We start from the raw sequence: 23727 nt of genomic DNA, 5'->3' as shown, positions 1-23727 counted from the left end.
GGGAAATCATTGTATTTTCATAGATTTTATGTGACTAATGAAAGCAGCAGTGTAAATTGTTGTTATGCACCACATTGCACATTTTAAAAAAGAACTCTCTGGTCCCTTCATGGGATGGAGTAAGCAGTGAGCTGATACACATTTTTGCTAGCCATGATTCTTCTTTCTTTTTCAAAACAGATAAGCAAAAATAATTTTTTTTCTCTCTGATGAATTTTTGCTGTAAATTTCACCAAGTTTTATCTTCTGGAAAGGTTACACTTTCTTGCATCTCTTCTGAGCATTTTTCACTAATATCCAACCAGGAGGTCACTTAATGCACTCGCACTCCATAGACCAGCAGATGTAAGTCTGTTAGTGCAGTGGTTTTGGTGTACTATTGCTTATCACGTTTTTGCCCTTTAGGTGCCAACCTGGATTCACTGGAGCAAGATGTACTGAAACTCTGCCCATGAAAATCCAAAACCAAGAAAGTATGTTAAAATAATCTGAACTTTGCTTTCTTCCCCAACTACAGCAACAAAATCAATAGTACTTGGTGTTTTCACAGTTCAGCTGGAACCGGCCTCTTTACTCACTAATTTATGACCTGATTTTCTGAAGTACAATCTGTACACCATGGCATTATTGACCTCCAAAATATTTCTCGTTTGTGTGATTTTTGATCTTTCCATTCATTCACAGATGCATTTGTTTTGCACACACTGGCAGTTTTCCTGTTTGGGAGACTGCTGCAAAGTGCAACCCTAAAAGACCAAACTCATGGAGATGAGAATGTACAGATCTTGTGTCCTTGCTGCCTTGTGGAAAGAGCATCCTAAAAATCTGGGTCTCTGGAATGGTGAATTTCTGTCTCAGATCCTGAAACACACTTTGATCTGGATTGGTTTGGTTTTGGCTGGTTTTTCAGGGGGGATTTCTTTACATTTCCACAGAGCAAATGACTTGCTCTCAACATCCTGAGCTGTTTTGACACGCTAAACCGAGATTCAGTTTCTGAAAGTGAACTCACCAAGTCATATCAGTTCACACTGAAGGAGCTTCTTTTCTTAGCATATATTCACCTCTTCTCTTTTCTCTGTTTTTTCTCTACCATTTTTTTTGTTTGTTTTTCCTCTCAGGTGCCCAAATGAATTTACTGGTGATCGCTGCCAAAACTACGTAATGGCCAGCTTCTACAGTACGTCCACTACTTTTCTGTCTGTGCCGCAGTAGAAGCATGCTCAGTTGGTGCTGCTTTCTTGTCGCTGCCTCTTTCCTCCAATTTTATTTTTTTTTAATCTGTAACTAGATTTGTTGCCTAAGGCCTAATATTGATTGTCTCTGCCTGTTGCATGAAAATTATAACAAAAAGCAGTTGCAAATTATAACAGAAAGCAATCCTGAGATTGTTTGGCATTGAGGGTATGGGGAAATGCAAGACTTAGGAATGCTGTGAAATTAACTTTGAATGTGTGATATGGACTCCCTGCTGACATCAAGCAGAAAAAGTACACAAATGACATTTTGAAAGTCTCCCATTTTATTTGCCACAAAAAGCTTATAAGGCGTAACACAGGCCAGCACTCCCTCAGCCAAAAGGTGGATAGCTAGTCCTTGACTTATATATGAGATTTGCATTTGGAACTAGAGGTTAAAGGTAATTGAAGTGCTTACATTGTTTCTAAAGGGCAAGTGCCAAACAGGATCAAAATGTTCTTCCTCCTCCTTGTCCAAGCTTCAGTGGAAAGAAAAAGAAAAAGAAAAGGGGGACAGATAACTTTAATAATGGGGTCTAACATGTTTTGGGTATATTGTGAGCAGCAGATCAAAGATTAATTGGCCAAATGAAAGTATCAAATGTGCATATATGCAGACTGCTAGAATTAGCACTGCAGTCACGTTCCATAAGGTTTCCCATGGAGAAATGGCTAATTATTATTACTTGACAAGGATGTAGCAAAAGATACACTATGTATTTATTTTCTCTCATTGGCTTTGGCAAAGTCAAAGGTAACACACAAGAAAATCACTTAGATCGTAAATTTATATGCATGCGTACTACTTACATTCAATTGTTCCTGGCATCAGAATGTACTGTGATCTAAAAACAGTATTATGGAAACTGTTTTTTTGATGCCAGCACAGAAAGACTATAGACCAGTTTAATTTCATTTCAGTTGGTATATAGGACAAAAAGCTGTAAGTATATGCTGGACATTTTGGACCCTGAAGAGATGCGCAGAGGTTTTCTCTTACAATGACAGATAAAAAACATCCATACATAATTCATACTTTCCTTCATGGAAGCTACCCACATGAATCCCAAGAGTGCTGACTGGGGACTGGACCTTCCAGCACTTGGGTGTTTTAGAAGCTTTATTAGTGTGTGAGTTATACTTAAATGCCTCTGGTAATGATGGCTTTAAAAATGTTTATGCTGTTACAGTATTTGTTTACCAAATGTTAGATTTAAGTGGCCTTTTCTGCAGATTGTGATGAAAAGTGCAGTTAAGATTTTCTGATCTTAAAATAGTAATTTAAAAGGAGGTAGTGTGAAAAATAAAAGATCCATTGTTTGCTGCTATATTTTCTCTGAAAACTATAGAAGAATTGTGTGTTGATTATAATTTTTTTTTTTTTGAACCTAGGAGAAAAAAAAAAATGTTTAGGTGGGTTTTCCTTCCTTTGTCTTTCAGTTTCCTAGCCCTGGTTGGGATTTTTAATGACACCAGGTTGAAATTTTTCTGAAGTTGCCTCCATGGAAAAGGCACAATGCCCTCGCCTTGCTGCAAGAGTTACATTCAGTTATTAGTTAAGTTGGTAAAGTGCTTCCTCTTTTGAAATCAGAGGCAGGAAGGCACACCACTACCTACCTTAGGCCACACTGAAACCCCAGTCAATGCCTATGAGACGCTGGAACTTCTGCCTGCCCTGCACCAGCACTGCAACCTCTGATTTCTTTTACTGCTTAAGGTCTCGAAATGACACATTTGGAAAGGGTCCACTGATGTTTATACTTAACTAAAAAAAATCAATGAAGAAGCATTTATATGACTTTTTATTATCATAGCCAAAGCAGACCAGAGCATACTATTTAACAGAGGACTTAGAATGAGAGTTCTCTAAAGCCAAATGTTGCATCTGGGGCTTAAAGCCAAGCTTATATTTTGCACCAAGTGTGTGGATGATTAACTTAGTTCTGTAGATGCAGCTTTTGCAAAGTACAGAGCAAATTGGGATGCTAAACAGTATGAGTGCTAGTAGGAAACAAAAATGTATGTGTGAATCATATAGCTATGCAAGTTCACTTGCTTAAAGAAAGGTCTTTCTTCATTTGGAAAGAAGGAGTCAGTGGGGTTCCAAGACAAGTGTGCTTACTAATGAGCTGTTACTATCTTAATTTAGATGATAAAGAAAATTTGACTTCAGAAATCTGCCCTGGAGCTGGTATTTGATGGTCCTGAATTTACTGGGCTGAGGACCTTTTGCCAGATCAGAGCAAGGCACCACTGGGCAGTATGGAAATGCCCTGTCCCACCAGAGTGCAAGGCTAACTTGACTCATCTCAGAAGCCTGGCTGGCAGACCAGGGGTAGTGTCCTTTCCTTGAGCACAGCAGTCACAGCTGCTATCAGCCATGCTGCCCTGGATTTTTTTTTTTTATGACTGCTTTGTCTTTGAGGCTCGTGATCCACCACTGGTCCAAAAGACAGCAGAAGGCAGTCAACAAATAGTTTTGAAAATACATCAGTTCCAGACAGATACATTTTCTTTCTGAATGTTCATGCATTCACTCCCTTGAAGTCAAGGAATCAAGGTAGATGGAGGAGAGCTAAAGTAATGAGTAAACATTAAAAGTTTAGGGTAATTTTAGTTAGGCATGAGAACTCTTATAGAAACACTGTGCAGAATGATCCCTGGGATAAGAAACAGTGATTAAGCCATTAATTAATAGAAGGTTGAGGAAACATCTCTAGAGTTTGATCTCAGGTAAACCCTTTTCCTTCTCAAATGCCTCAGATGGACCAAGGTCCCCGCCAACAGGGCCAATGGACTTGCTTACTCCACTAGTTAACAATTTTATATGAATTGTGAATTTAGAACTGGCCAGAGGCATGCTCTGGGCCTTCTTGGGCACCAGCTGAAAAGGGTCCATGACATCCCTCAGCATGAGGCACCAGTTTAAACAATGTCCATTTAAGCTCTGCCATCCCTGATGAGCAAGAGGGACAGTACCAAGAGGGGCAGAAAGAATTTTCTTTTTAGATATTAATGGCCCTTGCCTCTTATTGTCACTGTGAACCTGGCTGAAGCATTAACAGGGGCAGGAAAAAAGTTATGATCTTCTAGAAGGGTGACCAAAACTGCAGTCACTATGTGATGGTCTAATTTTTCAGCCTTTCATATAAACTGCAGGTCTTCATCAGTCTGCCTTTAGCTATTCTACTACCTCAGTATTTCTGATTTTCTACATTTTCTCGGGTAGTCACATGTGTATGAAGATAGTAGACAATCTCACCTGAAATTTTCATTTTCTAAAGCCTTTCAGCACCCTAAATTTTACACATACACTTTATGTGCTGAGACCAAGATTCCTAAATGAACAAGCAGATTTGAAAAATGTCATTGTCCATTTTTTCCTCAACATTAAAAAAGACAGGTTTTCACGATAAACTGCTCAGTTAATGTTCACTAAGTGCTAAAATTGCAGTGATAAGATGCTTCAAGTATGAAAGAACAAGTTTTCTGTGCTCCTGAGATTTGAACCAATTGTCACTTTTACAGGAGCCATAGGATTTAACACATCAAGTTCAAAACCAACTTTGCAACCCGAGTACTGTTGAAATGAACCAGATTTTGTATCCAAAGTGGAGTTTAAATGTCACAAAGAGACTGTATCCCAGTCCATCAAATAGAAATGACTGACATATAGGGAGTCTTCTCTGTGATAGTTTAGGAGATTTGAGTTTGTTTTCAATTGAAATTGCATGAAGAAGAATTTATATTTTTTTTAGCATTTTTCATTGCCCACTGAAAGAAACATGACATTTTGGTGTTTCAGAGTTTAAATCAGTCTTCCTGGATCTCTCTGCTGTTGCAGTTGATCCAAGTGGGTCCTTTGTTTGCCAGGTGCAAGTTCTCTACAAAAACCTGAGGTAGTGCTCACCCCTCACTGGCACCACCATGTCTCCAGGCTACCCACCTGAATCCATACAGCAGTCACCCCAAAGCCTTGAGTGCCCAGCAGCTGTGGCACACCACTCATAAACATAGCATGCAGTTCTGGAGGATTCTTTTCCACATTTCCCAGTGTCATCCTCTTGTTCCATAGACCCTGCATCTCAGCAGGCTACAATATACCCAACAAGTTGTAGTTTTAAATAACTGTGGTGAAAAAAAATTGCTTCCTAAGCATTTTTTCCTGCAGGACTGTTATGTTCCCCCCAGTCACAACCAAAATGAAAATGAGTTGTTGACAATAATTAATTTCATTTATTCATAGAGCACCTGGAGACAAATATTCAATAGAAGCCGCACCGCATGTAAAAAGTGTGCAAAAATATCAGGCTAAATAGGAAAATACCAAAAATAACCACCTGTTTGTAAAAGGAAAAGTGTTGGGATGTTTTGCTTATCAGATTTAGGGAGTGTAACTAGGAATACTGTAGATAAATCAGAGCTACATAACATCTGGGTTTGAATAAGCAGTGCATGTTTCTCCAGCATGTTTTCTTGTTAGGCCTTCCAGCCAGAATATATTCCAATTTTAAATACCAACTTCCTATTGAATTATGTGAAATAGAAACTGCATGATATGAATGACTTCCCTAAAATTAAATTACCTTCAAACTAGGTGTCTTACCAATAAGCAAGCACAATTACAGCAATATATATGCATGGGCATGTCATTCATTTTACTGAAGATTTAATCAAGCTTTCTATGCAACTAATGTATATCATTAGCAGAGGTCAGGTAGGCATGTGATACTGGCTCTTTAGGAAGAGACCTGGATGGATTCCAACTTACTTAACCCTTAAAATTTTACTGATTGGCAACAAAGAATTTACATTCCCCATGTGTGTGCAAACTACATTAAAAAATCCATCTGCCGTGAAAATTAAATTGGATTTAAATTCCACGGCACACAAGAACAAGAAAAGGCAAGAGCTACCATGGCTGTCGTGTTGGCCTCCTGGGAAGGGTCTCCTAGGATACCTGCTGGGGGGAAACGTGTTCCTCTTTACCCACAGGTGCTGGGGCCTGGGAGTGCTGATTTAGGCATGTGATTTGTGTAAGGGGATCAGGCCCTGCACCCCAGGATCCATCCAGCTGGTCAGCAAGTTTTTCTGCCAACGCAGCACAGTCCAAAGACAGGGAAAAGAGGTTGGCTCCTCATTTTCCAGAAGCTGGAGGCCTGCTGCAGTCAATTTGCAAAGCAGAGGACTCCCACTACTGAGTAAGCAGTGCCAGCCACCTCCAGGTCACAGCCTTCAAGAGCAAGGATACGCATTCTGGGTACAGAAGCACAGCCAGGAGGGAGAGCAATGTACAACCCATTTACAGGGGTATGCTGCCCTTTGTAAAGCATCCCTTTGCTGTCATGTTCTCCTGTGAAAACAATCAGCCATTGCCCATAGTATTCTCAGGCCACAGCTCTGCTCATCTCAGTAAGATCTTTAAGGGTTAATGGTTCCTCCTGCATTCCCTGGACTGTGGCTGCTCAGATGCCCCATGTATACATATTTTTGTGTATGGCCTTGCAGAAGGTCTAGTCACATGGCTAAGAAAGGTGCACTTGAGCAACTGCCCACATAACCATGCACCCTTTGTCCTGTTTCATGTGAAGACACAGAATAGCTGTAATTCTCATATGTAATTTATTTTTAAGTACAGTGTATTGCTCTTTTCTGAAACTTTTTCCTTTTTCTTTCTTTTTTTTGACAACTTTCTGCATTGGCAGAGCATCTTGGGATTGAATTTATGGGTATGGACCAATCATTCCTTTTAGCCTGCAGATTCTAGACCCTGAGAGATAAACCCCTTTTTATTTTTTTTTCCCTCCACTTCCCCTTTTCAATTCCTAACCAATTTCATTATGCTTTAAAAGGGATCATACAGCTATAACAACAACCCTTGTCAAAGTGTTAGTGGAGATCAGTTCACTAAAATGATAATATTGATAGGATATTCCAGATTTAAGGAGTTCTAGGAATTACTGAAGTGATCAGAACGTAGTGTACATTCCTTTTTCTGCTGTATAGTTTTGACAAGTTTTGATATCTGCTTTTAGTGAGTTTTTCTCGGGTTGCCAGGTTTTGGAAACACTGTAAGTGTTAAGCAAAATGTCTAACTAGTGTATTAAAAGAGAGAAACTGTTATGGCCACTTAAAATTCTGCAAATTTGCAGTGTTGAGCACTGATTTTCAAGTAAAGTTTTATGTCTAAACACATCTAGGTGGTTACACATCATATGTAAATCAGTACATATCTGTAAATGATATGCATATATGCATTCCTTTCCAGGTCTGTGAATTTGAAGTGGACTGAAAGTTATTCAGGAATTTAAGTAGAAGTTTACAGCTAGAGTCTAGATTCTCAAATCAGCAAATATATTCAATATTTCTAAAACTAAACTCAACAAGAACATTGGCAGTGGGTACCATTTTCACACTTTAGTTTTAAATATAATAGAAATAGATCTTTTAAATCTTCATTAATAGACTGTACTTATCTGACTAGCTATTTGTATTCAGCAGTACAAACAATGCATTTCTTGACCAGGCTAACTTGAAATTCAGGTCAATTTTAGTTTGGGATATCCTATAATTATTGGTAAATAATTTAAAAAAAAAAAAAAAACAAAAACAGATGGTGAGGCAGTTTTAGTTCATGTTCTTATTAAAAATGCCCCTACAAAATGTCATTAGCTTAAGCTGTGAACTGTGGAAAACCAATTACAAGCCCAAATTTAAAAAATCACTCACAACCCATCTTATTTTTGTTTTTATTATTATCCTAAGTTAGCATTCATTCCCACTAATACGTATTAGATTATAGTGGTATAGCTACATTAACATATGAGGGGTTAAATTAAAATCCTTTAAAAAAACTAACATACAAATTTTGCTTTATATATGAAATTGCATCAGCAGATCAACTTCTTGGAATTAAATTCTTTTAAAAATCTCAAGGCATCTGTAAGAAGAAAAGCTTTAAAACAGAGAAAATTTAAGACCTCATATATCATCAGTTATGTGTAAATTAGAGTGATGTGAAATTAATTGCATATTTGAAAGGCTGCCTATGTAATACCTTAAGTCTTAGGCTGATTCGATTTGCCTAGCATTCTGTAGCGTAAAAAAAATTATTCAAATTATTTTCACTACTTAACAGACTAAAATCTTTCCTAAATTCTCACTGCACATACAATTCTTTAGACTTTCCTGCAAGGCTGCTTTTCATTTTTTCCAAGATCGTTCTGTCAGCATCAGTGTTATTTAGTTGGGTGTCAGTAACTGGCTCCATAAGCTTTAACACTGGTCAGAGACAGAAGGCTGTTTTGGGGCAAGATGTAGTGTAACCACAAGTGCCCCACAGGAGTTCTTTGCAAAACTCTTCTTGGCCTTAAACAGAGAGTCCAAGGCTTGTCTTTGAGGTACCATGCCATCTGCAGAGTCTTGACCAGAATCCCAGTCCTGTTCCAGCTGCCAGCATCCCTGTAACCCACACTGGCCCCTGCAGACCACCAGGGCACCCCCATTTAGCCCCAGCTGTCCCCTGTTAGCCAGGAGCACAGCCAGGTTCGTGTGAGAGCTTGCTGGTTTGCTGGCATGACATGCCCAGGTGCATGTGCTTTCCTAGGCAGAGCTTGCCCCCAGAGTTTGAGAGAGGGCATGGCAGCACCACCGTTCATGCACACCGTGTCAAGCTGCATTGCCCTTAGGGCCTCATTTCTAAGGGCACAAAAGGGAACTAAGGCTATGAAAGCAGATTCCAGGAATTTAATTTCCCATGCCCATCAATACCTGTAGTCCAAGCAGTCTTGGTGGTGCTAGGAGCATTGCTCAAGGCTGCACCCATAGCCCTGTTCTCTCTCTGCATCCCCCATCCCCTGCACTGAGTGAGCACCCAGAAAAGCCCCACATATAAGCAACAAGCCTCAGGGAACTGGCAAACCCAGTCAGGTCATCACCAGTCAGCTGCCCAGCACATTTGCAATAGCATCAGCCAGAGGCAAACCTCCTGGAGTCAGTGCAATTTTTCCTTCAGTATAAAAACCGAGCAGAGTGTCCACTGTTAGTCTACTATTTCCTCTCCCTTGCCCTCCAAAAAAAAACCAGGTTGATATGTCATTATTCATTTTGCTTTCATAAGCTAACAGCTGACAGCATGACAATGAAAAAATAATAATAATTCAAAGCATTTCGAATTAGCCCCTAAATTGCTTAGCACAATTCTCCTGTTTCCTGTGGCATCCTCGTAATACACCATTTCCATGGCTAACTAATCAGCGCTTTCAGAAGGAGCAAAAAAGGGAAGGGCATCCAGTGCCACTAACTAGCCTAGGTGAGGAGTTATGCTGTATGAGAAATCCCTTCACACTCTGCTTCAACCGTTTTTTTTCTCCCCAAGCATTTCTTCTCTCTGTTTTTTTCCAGTTCCAAGCATGCTGTGCCAGGCCTGTAGTTGACTTCTCTACCCTTTTTTCCTGTCTTTCCTTATATTTTACCTTCCTCTTTTTCTTTGTCATAGTTTGGTTCAGTTGGAGTTTCAGCCCTTTCTTCCTTCTCTTTTTTGACTTTCTGTTCTTGGAGTTATATTTATTTTTCTTTAATATATTTTTACAGCATCCTAGTTTTACCACACTCACTTCTATCCCTCCCCCCCATCTTTGTTAATAATTAGTGCTATTAATTTTGTCTGACAGTGCTCATGACCTGTTTGCTGGTGTTTGATTTACAATGGGTTTGGCTTGTAAGACAAACTTGTTCCATGGTGTGGTGCATTGTATCAGAGAAATTAAGATTTATTTTTGCTTTTTTGGTTTGTTGCCTGGAGTATTTGCCACTTGCCCACAGCAACTTTAAAACAAAACTAGGCAAGCTCAGGAAAAATATTGTGGGGAAGTCTGCTCCCTGTTCAGTAAGGAGTATTTTCTCCTGAACTGGTGTGTCATTTATGACAGCAGATCATTTGGACAGAGACATACGGCACATGTGAGAGACCATTGTTCACCTTTGTACCAGTCAGATGTAAGCCCCTTTGAGCAGGAATAATGCTGGCTTTACCTTTTATTCCAAAGCTCTCATTCACTCATTCATTCATTTATTTTTAATCACCTGCTAGTATTCTGACTGTGGTTGATATTGCAGATCACTATTGGTCTGTCTGCTTAGTCAAAAATAAGGCTTGAGTAAAGCTAGACATCCGTTTTTGTCCTAACAGCAGGAACACAAATCCACATCTGTAAAGCGTCAACACAGAATGCGCCTCTGTTTCGGAGCTCCTTACGTAACATTTCCCCAGCAGAGCACTCAGCAATGCTCTCTGCCAAGCCTGAGCAAGGCTAGAAAGCATCAGTAGCTCCAGCCCAAACGTTAGCAGTGCTACTAACACCTTTATAAAAGTGAAATATCTCCAATGAATGAGATCGGTAACAAGTTGTCATCACTGAGCAAGCTGCCACCCTAGTTAGAGAGTTCCTTTGTTGGCCACAAAGGGATACAAGTTGAAACTCCCCATTTCTCTCACACAAAGCACTGCTGATTGTTGATATTGCTGTGTTTTAGGAGGAGCACTGGAGTCTGAACTTTATGACCAGAGCTCAAAACCTGTCTTCATTTCCATTGGTGATATAATTACAAGCCAAGCTCATATCTCAAATGTAGAAGAGTATTTTGAAATTTCTCCTGTAAAGACAGCTGAGAGATAAATTGACATGGGACCAGAGGGATATTGGATATTGAAAACAATCCAAAAAAGAAAATAAAAAAAATAAATTTCTCATAAGACCTGTAAAAATGGCTTTTATTCCAGCTGTCTTTGCAAAACCTCCAAAGCATTTGCAAATTCATGTTATTGCCTTACCACACTGCATTTTTATTTCCAGCAAATGCTGTGTTTGTCAACTGTGAAGTTGTTTCTTAGATATTATTCTTGTTGCCTTAAAAAAAAAAAAAAAAAAAAAGTTGACTTTTGACTGTAATTCTGTAATTGTTCTCACCCCCAGTATTGTGATAATTGTTCTCATCACCCAGTATTGTGGTCTAGTCCTGTTCTCCTCGCAGTCAATAATGAGTCTGCCTGAAGTGTGGTGGCTGTGTCTCGGTGTGGCTGTGTGCATCTGTGCAGTGGTTTGTAGCATGACAGCTGTTGACTGTGTGCTCCTTGCCTAGCCATCCTCCATGTTGTGACTTTCTCTGTTTTTGTCCCTTTCTAGAAGCTGAGGAACTGTACCAGAAACGGGTGCTGACCATAACTGGCATTTGCATTGCTCTTCTAGTAGTTGGCATCATGTGTGTGGTGGCCTACTGCAAAACCAAGTAAAATTTTCTCTTCTATTTCGTACCTGTGGTTGTTGGTCAGGGCCTTCCCAGTTGACTGTAGCTTTTCTGGGCCTAAGGTTGTATCTGGGTTTCTCTAGAGGTGAGCTTAAGAGACAAGCTTGTGACCAGGGTATCTGGTTCAAGCCAGATGAATGTGGGTCTCCATGTCCACCAGCAGTGCAAAATTCAGAAAGGCATCTGAAAAGTTTCTGAATCTTCAAATGTAATTTGAAAATTTTTGTCTTCTTTTTTGTTTGCTTTCTTTTCTATCACCCATTTCAGCTGTTTTCCTCAGCTGAAAATGAACAAACTCCAATACTGGAATCATGGTGCTTTCCAGCAATGAATTTTATATATAAGCCTAATTTGTTTGTACTTGAGTCACAATTAGTGATGCTAGAAGTTACTATACAGCAAAGGCCAAAAAATTGGACACAAAAGTGCTCTCAATGCAAAAGCGGACATTCTGTGAGTCTCTAAATTACTGGGGGTGACTCTCAAACATGCATGAGGCACTCTGAACCATAAATTACACAGAACATCAGCAGAATTGCTGCTGCCAAAACTTATGGCTGTCCATATAAATCTCCCCACCAAAACACAGAAAACCCTTATCATAAATATTCCACATTTGTATAAACCTGATTTACGGTTTCAGGGCCTGATTGGCAGTTGGACTGTTGGTTTTTGCTGTAAGCCCCACCAATAATGGATGTGTTAAAAGTGGGGGAGGAGAGAGATCATTTGTTCCTCTCAGTTAGAATCCAAACACATACACACAAATGCTCCCACAGTGGTCAGTAGGGAGCAACTGAAACAGTCACAAAAAAAAATCAGATCAATTAGTGCTTTTAGAAATCACATCCCCATGTATTTCAACAAACATAGTCTGCATCCTGAAGTATGGTTTTCTGCAGAATCCATCAGGGGGTTTTTGCCCCAGACATCAGCAATCACTGTGAACCCAAAGTTAAATGTTTTCAAAAACAGTTGATGAGAATGCCATGTCAGGGCATGGGCCTCCAAACACAGCAGTAATGCCAGACTGGTATCTGTGAGGTGATTTGCATATGCTCTTTTTGCTAAATAGCAGAAAACTCAGAAACAAGGAGAAATCTTGGAGTGGTGTTAGGAGAACAATCAATGTAATAGCTTTCATTTTGTGGATCTCCTTGCAAGAAATACTGCTGATAAATTGCCAAGGCAGTATCTTCAGTCACTGAGTCTTAATTCAGAGGTACTTTATTTGAAAATCATTTACATGAAGATACAAGCTTCTTAAGTACCCACTAGCTTTCCCAATATTCTTTCATGTCAGTTTTGTGGAGTAATTTATTTTTTTAGTTAGTGTCCTTTTACTACAGGATAAACAACACAGATCAAAGCATGCAAATTCACATACATTGGTCACTGAAGGTGGGAAGTAATGCTGTTTTCTAGGGATGGATTCCTGGGTTACATGTGCCAGGATTTCAGTCCTGTAGATGACAAACTCAAACTCTTTCTAGAACTTGCTTTCTCTCCTGTGTTAAGGAATTCCCACTGTTCTCAGCTCCCAAGGTCTCCAGAGCCTCATGAAGGGGAGCTGTGAAATCAAGTTAAAACCTTGCTTGAGTGCTGCTTCTGAGCCCAGCAGGTCTTTGGGTAGCTCAAATGTCTCCTGACACAGTGCTCTCTATATACCTGAACTGCTTATATGTCCTAAGATGATAGGTTATCATCTTAGCGTGAAGCTAAGCCTGGTTATCATCAAAGCATAAAGCCTACATGAACTACAGACTGTATCCTTCTGAGACAGGAGCATTTCCAAGACAGAGGTATCTGCCTAGGCCAGTCATGTGATGTGATACAAGTTAAGCATTTTCCACTATCCAGGCACATACACACAGAGAAAATATGTAAAATGCCGTGTGTCAAGTCATGTTTCCATTGTCTTTAAGCTTTCATGACTATCAGGCTTCAACACAGTTATTGCCCTCCCTCACTCCTCCGTTTTTTGCAAAGCTTGGAATAGTCCCCTTGAGTTCAAAACAGGATTGAAAATAGTTATCTTACACTGTCCTACCCTGCCATGACTATCTGCACTTCTGCATATGGCTTAGTATGTATTTTAGTTTTTGCCACAGCCAAAGTCATATGCATTCCCAAGTGTGTTTGAGCCTGCATCCTCCCTTCACTGCCCTGGATTGTGTGACATTATGGTGGAAGTTCTCCAGTGTAATGGGAGAAAATGGGGTAATATTTATAAATTAAGTCTGAAATTGAATAGCCCTTTCTCTGGTTATTTATTTTGGTGTTTTAATTAGTGTGTTCTGCATAGCCAGGTTTTACTATGCTGTAAGTTCTACTGCTGACACTTTGTAATGATCTTCTGAAAAGTTCTTCTGAGGAGAGCTGGAAGGATTATAGAATCACAGAATCATTTAGGTTGGAAAAGATCTTTGAGATTGCATCCAGCCTTTGACTGACCACCATCTTATCAACTAGACCATGGCACTAAGTGTCATGACCAGTGATTTCTTGAACACTCCCAGGAAGGGTGACTTCACCACTCCTCTGGGAAGTCCATTCCAATGCTTAATAACCCTTTACATGAAGAAATTCCTCCTGATGTCCAACGTGAACCTCTCCTGGCACAGCTTGAGCCATTTCTTCTTGTCATGTTGATACTTGCCTGGGAGAAGAGGCTGACCCTCACCTAGTTACAGCTTCCTTTCAGGTAGCTGTAGAGTGATGAGGCAACCCTGAGCCTCCTTTTCTCCAGGCTGAACAGCCCCAGTTCCCACAGCCACTCCTCCTAGGACTTACACGTTGTTAGTAAGTGGGAAACAGCAGCTAAGGACAGGAAACAGTAGAAGCATCAAAGTCAGTCAGAGATCATGTCATTAGTACGTGGATAGTTCTACTAAATGCATTAGCAGCCATGGCATCCACCTGGTAATCATTAGGCTTCAGAGCAAATCAGATGTTGCTGAAACAAAACCTTCCAGAGCTGCCAGAAAGTCTGCAGGCTCAGGCCTATCCCATATACTCTCACTTTGGATTTCTAAGGCTTCCTCTGCAGTCTTCTTTAACACACTTATATATTTGAAGTACACTGTTGAGGCAGGGGATGAATCCACCAAAAAAAATCCTTAACTGCCACATCACAAGGACCATGTTCCAGTGTCTGCAAGCAAGCCCTGAGATACAGACACTTTGGCTCCCTGTGGTGAATGAAGAGGCATAACTCAATGCTCTGTCAGAAACTTTGCCTTGGCCCATGTGAGGGTGTCAAGGTGTCTGGGTTAAAATCTCACCCCCCTCCCTTCTGAGTGCAGAAAAGAGCTACTCCCGAGACAGAGCATTGCTTAGAAAAGGCTTCCCTTTTCCTCTCACTTACTCCTGTCCCCCTGTGTCCTGCTGACTCCTGGAAGGGATCCCAAATATCTTTCCCCCTATGCAGGTCCCCACAGCTCCAGCTGCGATTAGACCTGTGGTTTTCAGAGTTACTCTAAGCTCTAGCAGCAGTGGAGAAAACACTGGTAAAAAAAAGTGGTGCTATGTTATTATCACCAGCATCAATGTGCTGAAAGGTGCATCTGCTTTCCTTTTGTCTGTTAAAATTGTTTCCGTGTTTCGTGCACAGGAAGCAGAGGAAAAAGTTGCACGACCGGCTTCGGCAGAGCCTGCGCTCGGAAAGGAACAACGTGATGAACATGGCCAATGGGCCACACCACCCCAACCCACCGCCGGATAACGTCCAGCTCGTGAATGTAGGTTTCACTGCACGTGCTTCAGCCTAGGCTGCCAGTGCCACAGGAAAGCTCACCCCACAGCTTTTAAACTGCTACAGGCTGGTGACTGATTTCTCTCAGCTTTCTCCACACAGAAAAAATTGCTATCGCAGACTGCTGCCGTCTTCTCCATCAGAGAATAGTATTTTTGGTGTATCTGATGGTAATGGGAGGTTGCTTTTCCACATGTCTGTCTATTGGGACTTCCCATTCCCTTGTTTAATACATTTTTATAGCTTGATTGGGATGCAGACCTTTACTACTTTCCTCATTTGTCTCCTCCTATTTTGAGTCTAGATGGACTCAAAATGAACTACGTACACAGAGGTCTACATGAATGTACTCAAGTGTGTCAGTATGGTTTCTACATATATTTAAGTGAAAAAATTTGTGCTTTGACACATATAAAAGGCTTAAATCTGGGAAGGAGGGATTGGGAGTTATGTCTACAAATGTGCTGTGAATTACAGTTTGTAAACCTGAAGTTTTTCTGGGTTTTTTCAGCAGTACGTTTCGAAAAATGTAATCTCCAGTGAGCATGTCATCGAGCGAGAAACAGAGACCTCGTTTTCTACAAGCCATTACACCTCAACAACACATCACTCTGTGACGGTCACCCAGACACCTAGCCACAGGTACTGGATGGGGAAAGCAAATAGCAGCTGTAATATCTGATCTGTTGCTGTTGCAAAACCAAAAAGATGCGTAAAACAACAAACCAGGGAAGAACTGTGCTCTCTTCATAGTGTTTTCATTTTAAGACTAACAATATTTGATGCCATATCACCCAACTAATTATCTTCTCAGGAATTTACAAAGACCTTTATTATCCAAGTGGCACTCCAATAGAGTTGCCGTGAATTTTAGCGTATGCAAATTGCTAAATCAGTGACAGTTCTGATGATTGGAACCCCTCCTCCTTCCCTCGCCTTTTATCCATACATGCAAAATCACCTTGGTGCCTGTGGATTCGTACAATATGCTAAATTCTGAAGCTCCAGTTTGCAACCCCAAGGTTATGCAGCAGATGCTGAGTGGCAGCAGAGCCCCTCTTTTCCCTGGCTAAACTTCTGCTCATACACTTTTGCCGCTGAAGCCCACTCTCACTCTCTCCCTTTCTCTTTTCCTGGTTGCTGCTCTCCAGCTGGAGTAATGGCCACACTGAAAGCATCCTCTCTGAAAGCCACTCGGTGCTCATCAGCTCCTCCATGGAGAACAGCAGGCACGCCAGCCCAGCAGGGCCCCGCGGCCGTCTCAACGGCATCGGCGGGCCACGGGAAGGCAACAGCTTCCTCCGGCATGCGAGAGAGACCCCCGATTCCTACCGAGACTCTCCTCACAGTGAAAGGTAGGACACACCACCTCACTGCTTTCAGGTGGCAAGACCTGGTGTTTTCCCAGATGGTTTCAAAGCTTGGGAGCACAGGAGAAAATGCAACAGTGCAAGTGTTCACGTAGGGCATACATCTCCTTATTCATAAAGGTGGAGAGCTTAGTAGTAGTTTAAAGTCCACTAAAAGTATTTCTTCCCTTTTTGCCTCTGCTGGATTTAGTCCTGTTAGCCAGCAGTTCAACACTTGGAAAAGCTCCATTGGAGTAATTAGTCAGAAATTTCCATTGTAAACTATAAACAGAACTTTGCCTGATTACCAATTTCTTAGAAGATGTAAGTGAGAAAACTGAGAGATTTTTGGGAGAAAGTAATGTATTGGTCCACAGGAGGAGGGCACTAAGGACTCCTAAGAAGTATATAAATTATGCCGCCACCTAACTTCTGGAATATTCCAGCTCCTCAACCCTTTAAAAACTCCCCTTAACCCTTTATTAAATAAAAGCAAGGAACACAAATTGCAAGCCAGAGGGACTCAGGCCATTATTAAATCAGGAACATTTATAAATAAAGCTGGCCAGGAGTTTTCCAACCACGTAATTTTTTCTCTGAAAAGGCTGGTTTATCAGTTCCTGAGATCTGCCTAGAAGTACACCAGTTGCCAAAAAACTTCTACTGAAAAAATCCTTCACAGGTTTAGGCTAGAATTGTGCTTCAAGATGGCCCCAGAATAGCAAAAGAAAGATTGAAAAGAAGCAAGACATTTAAAAAGAGCTTTTCTCCCAGGAATCCTAGGCAGAAGAAAAGGAAAACGAAAGGTTATGGACCAGTTATCTGAGCACTTCGAAATCACAAGGAATTTGGCCTTGTGGAGTGTCCATGATGCCAGAAATGCAACCAGGCAATCCCCAAGGAGTATGAGTTGTGTAGGAGACAAACCGTGGCTTTCAGAAAAATGATTGTGCAAGTACAGCAAGCACCATTTCTGCTGTACTCCCTCTACCACACCAACAACTGCTAAGCAGCAGGAAGAGGGCCCACTGAGGAAGGACCCTGAGTGTAGTTCCGCTAAGGATAATAAACTAGCCTTCTCATTAAAAATTATGTGTTATTTACCATGGAATTTAATTTGAAGATACGTGGCTCACATGACATAAACAGCCATGGCTCCAATCCAGCAGAGCACTTTGACAAGATTATCTTTTAATCGTGCAAGTAGGCCCACTGAAATCAGCAAGATTACTCACATGGGTAGAGCTCAGCATGTGCTTAAGTGCTTTGCTGGATCAGGACCTGTAACAGTAAATACCATGTTGTCTCCTGCCTGGGAACCGAGCAGGATGCACATCCACACGCCTGCCAATGGTGAGTATTACAGTTTAGTATATTTGGGCATCTGCATGTGAGAAATTAAGACCATTCTTGCCGTCTGCCTGCATTGCATGGGACACCCAAAGCATCATTCTAATACAAACTGTTTAGATTTAACTGGGGGGGAGGGGGAAGGGGATGAGGAGAGGGGAGAGCATATTCCTTTTTGTTTCTCTAAGAAGAAAGAAGGCATTTCATCAATTATTGTGTCTCTTGAAGGTTGTATTATAGGTCAGAAGCAGCAAAACTTCTGTAATAATTCATCAGGCAGTGACAGCCTAGCCTGTGCCTGAAGCAATCACAAATTTGGAACATCGGAGATGATAGCTCCCTGGGCATTAATTGCAGGCCTCATCTATTTTTAGCAAGCAGGAAATAAATGGCCAATTGTTCCTTGTGTGTACATAAGGGAGAAAGTGAGCGTTATTTGGAGCTAAAAATTACTCAGAAACATAAAGGAATGTAGGAGCTGACAAATTACTTCCTGAAGCCATCAAATGTTGCTGTACTGTGAATTGTTAGACCAAGGCTGTACTCCCTCAATTTTCAAATTAAATTGAACAGACATTAGAAGGGGTTCTTTTGTGTTACCTCATCCATTTGCTGGGTCCCACGCCCTGCCACCTGTGTGCACAAGCAGAGGGCACAAGCAGTTTTATCTTGGATGTCCTTAGCTGTCTTACAGGAGAGAAGATCAAAAAACACTGTCTCTGCACAAAAGGCTGGACTATATAATGAAGCTGGCAGCGTATAACTAGTTAATGTGTGCTGGATGGCCATGGGTACGCTCTGATCCCCTTTCACTGAGCCAGCATTGTTGGCCATGAAGCTGGATAAATCAATCAGCTTTTAACCTTCCTTTCAGGGTGGGCTAGAGCTGCACGAGTTCAGCTCTTAGCCTCAGATTGCAGACAGCAGCTAGTTAGCACTGCCCTGTTAGGGTGTGGGTGAGCAGACCAGAAATGTGTGAATGCACAACACTCCAGTATGAGTAACTTGACACTGCTGGAAGCCTGCACTGTACATTGAACACATTTAACCAACTCAGTGCGTTAACAGAACCAGTTTAGCTAAAACCCAGTGTGTCACAAAGACATGTATCTGACAGTGGACCAGCTGGGAAAGTAGGAAGGCCGTGGTTTTTCAGACAGTGCCTATTAAAAATGTGAAAGGGATTAAAAGCTCACTTATGCGAGGAGGAAAAATTACTTAATTCATCCAATGCACAGACCTATTCATTGCCCTTTGCTCAACCAACTTGATTAATTCCCATGCATAACTCCAGGTTTGGTTTTTTTCCTTGCTCTTGCTCCTCAGTTCATGTAAATCAATGTGCAATCAATGCATCTCTAGTGAAATCAATTTATGCTGCTGCATGTCTATCCAGAATCTATCCCATTTTCTCCTTTTTCCCGTAACTCCATTTTTATCAAGTGTAACATATGCAACTGAGTCATAGATTGGAAAAGAAAGCTGGAATCAGGATTACTTTGATAATTTTAGGCTCAGGTAAATAAGCCATTAGTGGAAAACTAAACAACTACATCAATCATAGCCATATAGCTTTTCTCAATGGGCCTGTGATGAAGCTTAGAATTATTTTAACTTTAGACACAGATGAAATTCAGGCAGGTGAATTTAGGATAAGAATAAAAGCAAAGCCAGACCATGCAAAGTGTCATGCTGGGCACCGTGCTTTTGATCAAGTGGTTTTAGGCAGATCCTCACCTGGCATGAATCCACATGACCTCACAGCATGTCTACTGATTAAAACTAGTTGAGAGCTTCATATTTTTTGTTCTGTTTCTTTGGGACAAACCCTGTAATGGCACCTGAGCTTCATTTTCAGAAATCACTTCTGACCACTATCCTTCCCACAGGAACAGGGACAAATTTTGCAGAGAAATCATGGGCACTAGGCCAGACAATCCTGTCTTTCAGCATTTGTTCCCATATGAGGACAAGTGATACTCTCTGCTTCTTTGCAGATAGATCTACCAGCCAGGGTAACTAGCACCCAAGGAATGGAGCAGGACAAAGCTGCTGGGATGGTGCTACAAATGCTTCTCTGACTACCCTTGGTGATTAAAATTAGCAGAATCTGGCTCTAGATTTTATCCAAACATTACTTTCCTCCCTAGCCGAGACAGTTTGGTTGCCAGAAGAGGGTGAAGCCCCAAGAGGACTGTCCTTCAGTTCTCTTCCTTTCTTACCCCCTGTCTGTTTGCATGTACCCCAGATTCTGGTCAAATCCTTCCAGAAGTGCAGCAGCTGTTTTCCTTTTGAGAAAATACTTGCAAATGCATTTCGTTTCTGGCAGCCTGTCTGTCTCTGAATCCCATTCCTGGATTCATTCCAGAAAGTTATTCTGGCAAAAAATTTACAGCTTCTCTATGGCTGGGATCTGGGAGTTTTGCTGCGCTCCTCCTGCTTTCAAATGTATTTGCCCAGAGTCCCAGAAGTCAGCAGTTTATAGGATTAATAGGAACAGGAAAGGTTCCTTAGTAGCCCTCTGTGAGGATGCTGGGGATCTTAAGGGATCCCTGCCGTTTCTCTCCCAGTCTACATGAGCTGCTGTGTTCACAGGTCACTACTGCTCCTGTGCTCGCAACCTTTCCCCATCTCTTTTCTTTAGGTATGTCTCAGCTATGACCACACCAGCTCGCATGTCACCTGTTGATTTTCACACTCCAACTTCTCCCAAGTCCCGCCCCTCCACAATGTCACCACCGGCTTCCAGCTTGACCGTCTCCATCCCTTCAGTGGCGGTGAGTCCCTTCATAGAAGAGGAGAGACCCCTGCTCCTGGTGACTCCGCTGCAGCTGCATGAGAAGTATGACCACCACCTTCAGCAGTTCAACTCCTTTCACCACAATGCCACCCATGAGAGCAACAGCCTGCCACCAAGTCCTCTGCGGATCGTGGAGGATGAGGAGTATGAGACCACGCAGGAGTACGAACCAGCACAGGAGCCCCCAAAGAAACTCACCAACAGCCGGAGGGTCAAAAGAACAAAGCCCAATAGCCACATTTCCAGCAGGGTGGAAGTGGACTCTGACACAAGCTCTGAGAGCAGCAGCTCTGAGACCGAAACCGAAGATGAAAGAATAGGCGAGGATACACCATTCCTGAGCATACCGAACCCCGGGGCAACCAGTCTGGAGCCAGCCACTGCCTTCCGGCTGCCTGAAACCAGGACTAACCCGGCAAATCGCTTCTCCACACCAGAAGAGTTGCAAGCAAGGTTGTCCAGTGTGATAGCTAACCAAGACCCTATTGCTGTATAAAACATAAAACACATAGATTCACATGTAAAACTTTATTTTATATAATGAAGTATTCCACCTTTAAATTAAACGATTTATTTTATTTTAGCAATTCCGCTGATAGAAAACAGGAGAGGAAAAAAAAAAAACTTTTATAAATTAAATATACGTATGTACAAATGTGTTATGTGCCATATGTAGCAATTTTTTACAGTATTTCAAAAATGGGGAAAGATATCAATGGTGCCTTTATGTTATGTTAAGTTGAGAGCAAGTTTTGTACAGTTACAATGATGGCTGTCCCATAGTATTTTGCGAAACCTTTTAGCCCTCAGTTGTCCTAGCTTTTTTGTGCACTGCATTATAATGACTGGATGTATGATTTGCAAGAATTGCAGAAGTCCCTCTGGTCGCTTGCTGTAGAGTCTCCAAATCAGAAAGCCCTGTAATGGCACTCCCACCCTACTCTGCCAGAAAAACACACATATACACACACACAGAGTCAGAAAGAAAAAAAAAAAAAAAAATTAAAAAATATTTTAAAAAGCTAAAAAAAAAAAAAGTTTCTTATATGAGAACTTTTATTTGCTTTCCGTATATGAGATGAGTTTTGTCTGCTCTCTGCCAGCCAAAAGGTTTGCTTCTTTGAGCACTGGGATAATAGTAGATCCAACAGCATGCTACTATTAATTACAGCAGGATAACAAAAAACATACAAACAGACAAAAAAAAAAAAGCCAACCTGCATTAAATAATGTTACTTATAGAAAGAAAGTAATACTGTGATTTTAAACCAAATATATTATTAATCAGAGGTCAGCTTGTAATCACTAGGAGCTGCCATTTCATTATTTTCCAGATATTAATTGTTCTAGTTATCCCTTAGGAAATGGGTTTAAGTTAGCTGAGGCTTTGAACCCAATACTCTATCTAAACAAAAAAGAAAACGAAAAAAAAAAAAAAGAAAAAAAAAGAAAAAAAAAAGAAAACATTTATATTAGTTTATGTTAATGGGGCAAATATAATAGATATCTGTAATCAAGCAAGGAAGAGATCTAGCTGGAAAACAAATGCCACTAATAAAAGTGCAATCAGTTTTCACCTCTATTTCTTAATGTTGATTTCCAATACATGATTTATTCTATTGTTTCCCCTCAATTTTATTCCCCTTTTTCTCTTCCTCAGAAAGAATCCTGACAAGCTTCTGGCAATACCTTGTTAGAATTGCTGTTGGAGTAAGGCTTACTCTTGGACACAGAAAGGCCTTTCAGAGAACTTGATTTGCTGGATGGTTAAAAAGTATAGGCACATAGGAAAGACAAAGCAGATGTATGGAGCTTATTTCCACTCAACTTTATAGACTCCATTACTTGGGTTGAGAGAGGCAAGACTGATGCAGAGCCCATTTATGAAGGCAAGCACACCATGTGGGTTACAGCCCATGTGTGACTATTTGATACCAGTGTTTATATAGCCGGTGGCAACCTTGAAGTCACTGACTGGTAATGAACAAAGATGCTGTCAGTGCTGGAGCAGATGCATCCATCCAGACAGAAGCAAATGGCCTCTTTTGCACTGAATTCCTATCAGTTTAGTCAGGGTCACTCTGCCTCTTCTATACTTTTGATTTTTTGTTGTGTGTTCAGTTGGCACAGCATTGACTCAGGATTGATGTGGAAAACAAATGTTTTTCCTAGACTCTGGGGATTCTGAAAATGAGAACATATGTTTTACAGGTATTACTGAGCTCTAAATAAGAGCCCTGTCAAGAGAAAAAGAATTTCAGCCAAACTACACTCATCCTTTGGGCCGCATTCTGGTCCTAGTTAAATGAAGAGAAATACATCAAGGAAAATTTGTGAGATGCAAACCTGAGGAACAAAAGTCCCAACTCAGTAAATTGTTCAAGCATATGCTTATGCTAATCCTAGCAAAAGTTACCTTCAGCATGTGCTAGACTCTCATTGACACCTCCAGCACGTGCAAAAAGTTAAGCATGTGCCTTAGAGTTTTGCTGAACAAGTTGTCCTATTGACTTGAGACCTGGAAGCAAAGTATAGCAAAAAAAGCTCTTTGCCAGGATGACAAGAATCAGTGAGTTCCTCACTATATAAATAACCATAACACATTAGTAAGAACACAGGTGAGTCTACCTGAACACCAGATTCAGCAGAAAATGAACAAAAAAACCTTAGTATAGGAAAGAAAAGTTGTCCACTAGGATGTTAGTGGACAAAAGGCTAGGAAACTAGCACAGCTTTGGGCTATGTGGTGGCTGAAATGGCACTGCTGATTTGAGAAATCAATGGGAGATGGCAAATACATATTGTCTGGACTTAAGTCCCCTTTGCCATTTTTCCCTAGCTGGCATGTACTTGAACACACTTTGCCTTTGCAGACTGAAACAAAAGCTCTCTACAAATTCTAGACATCATACTCTCATTTTCATCCCTTTA

The 23727-nt window shown here is 41.0% G+C and overlaps 1 protein-coding gene across 10 annotated transcripts in view; it reads left to right on the top strand.

Annotated features, from left to right (window-relative positions):
• Window positions 1–21833, top strand: part of NRG1 (neuregulin 1) — a 448500-nt gene extending 426667 nt beyond the window's left edge. For 3 of the 10 annotated variants that reach the window (XM_086868220.1, XM_086868216.1, XM_023943741.2), the window contains 7 exons: window positions 1122–1180; window positions 6944–6967; window positions 11423–11525; window positions 15157–15283; window positions 15809–15939; window positions 16449–16652; window positions 20641–21833. In XM_086868220.1, coding sequence (XP_086724346.1) covers window positions 1122–1180; window positions 6944–6967; window positions 11423–11525; window positions 15157–15283; window positions 15809–15939; window positions 16449–16652; window positions 20641–21292 — 1300 coding nt within the window. In that variant the 3' untranslated portion in view covers window positions 21293–21833. Of the gene's footprint in view, window positions 1–405; window positions 474–1121; window positions 1181–6943; window positions 6968–11422; window positions 11526–15156; window positions 15284–15808; window positions 15940–16448; window positions 16653–20640 lie in introns of all 10 variants that reach the window. The other 7 variants (XM_086868217.1, XM_086868221.1, XM_023943744.2 and 4 more) reach the window with 5 other exon arrangements.
• The last annotated feature ends 1894 nt before the right edge of the window (window positions 21834–23727 follow it).

Source organism: Cyanistes caeruleus, chromosome Z (genome assembly GCF_971803275.1).
Source record: "Cyanistes caeruleus chromosome Z, bCyaCae1.hap1.1, whole genome shotgun sequence".
Taxonomy (NCBI): Eukaryota; Metazoa; Chordata; class Aves; order Passeriformes; family Paridae; genus Cyanistes; species Cyanistes caeruleus.
The sequence above is the reverse complement of the archived record's forward strand: the minus strand, read 5'-3'. Positions and strand labels throughout refer to the sequence as shown.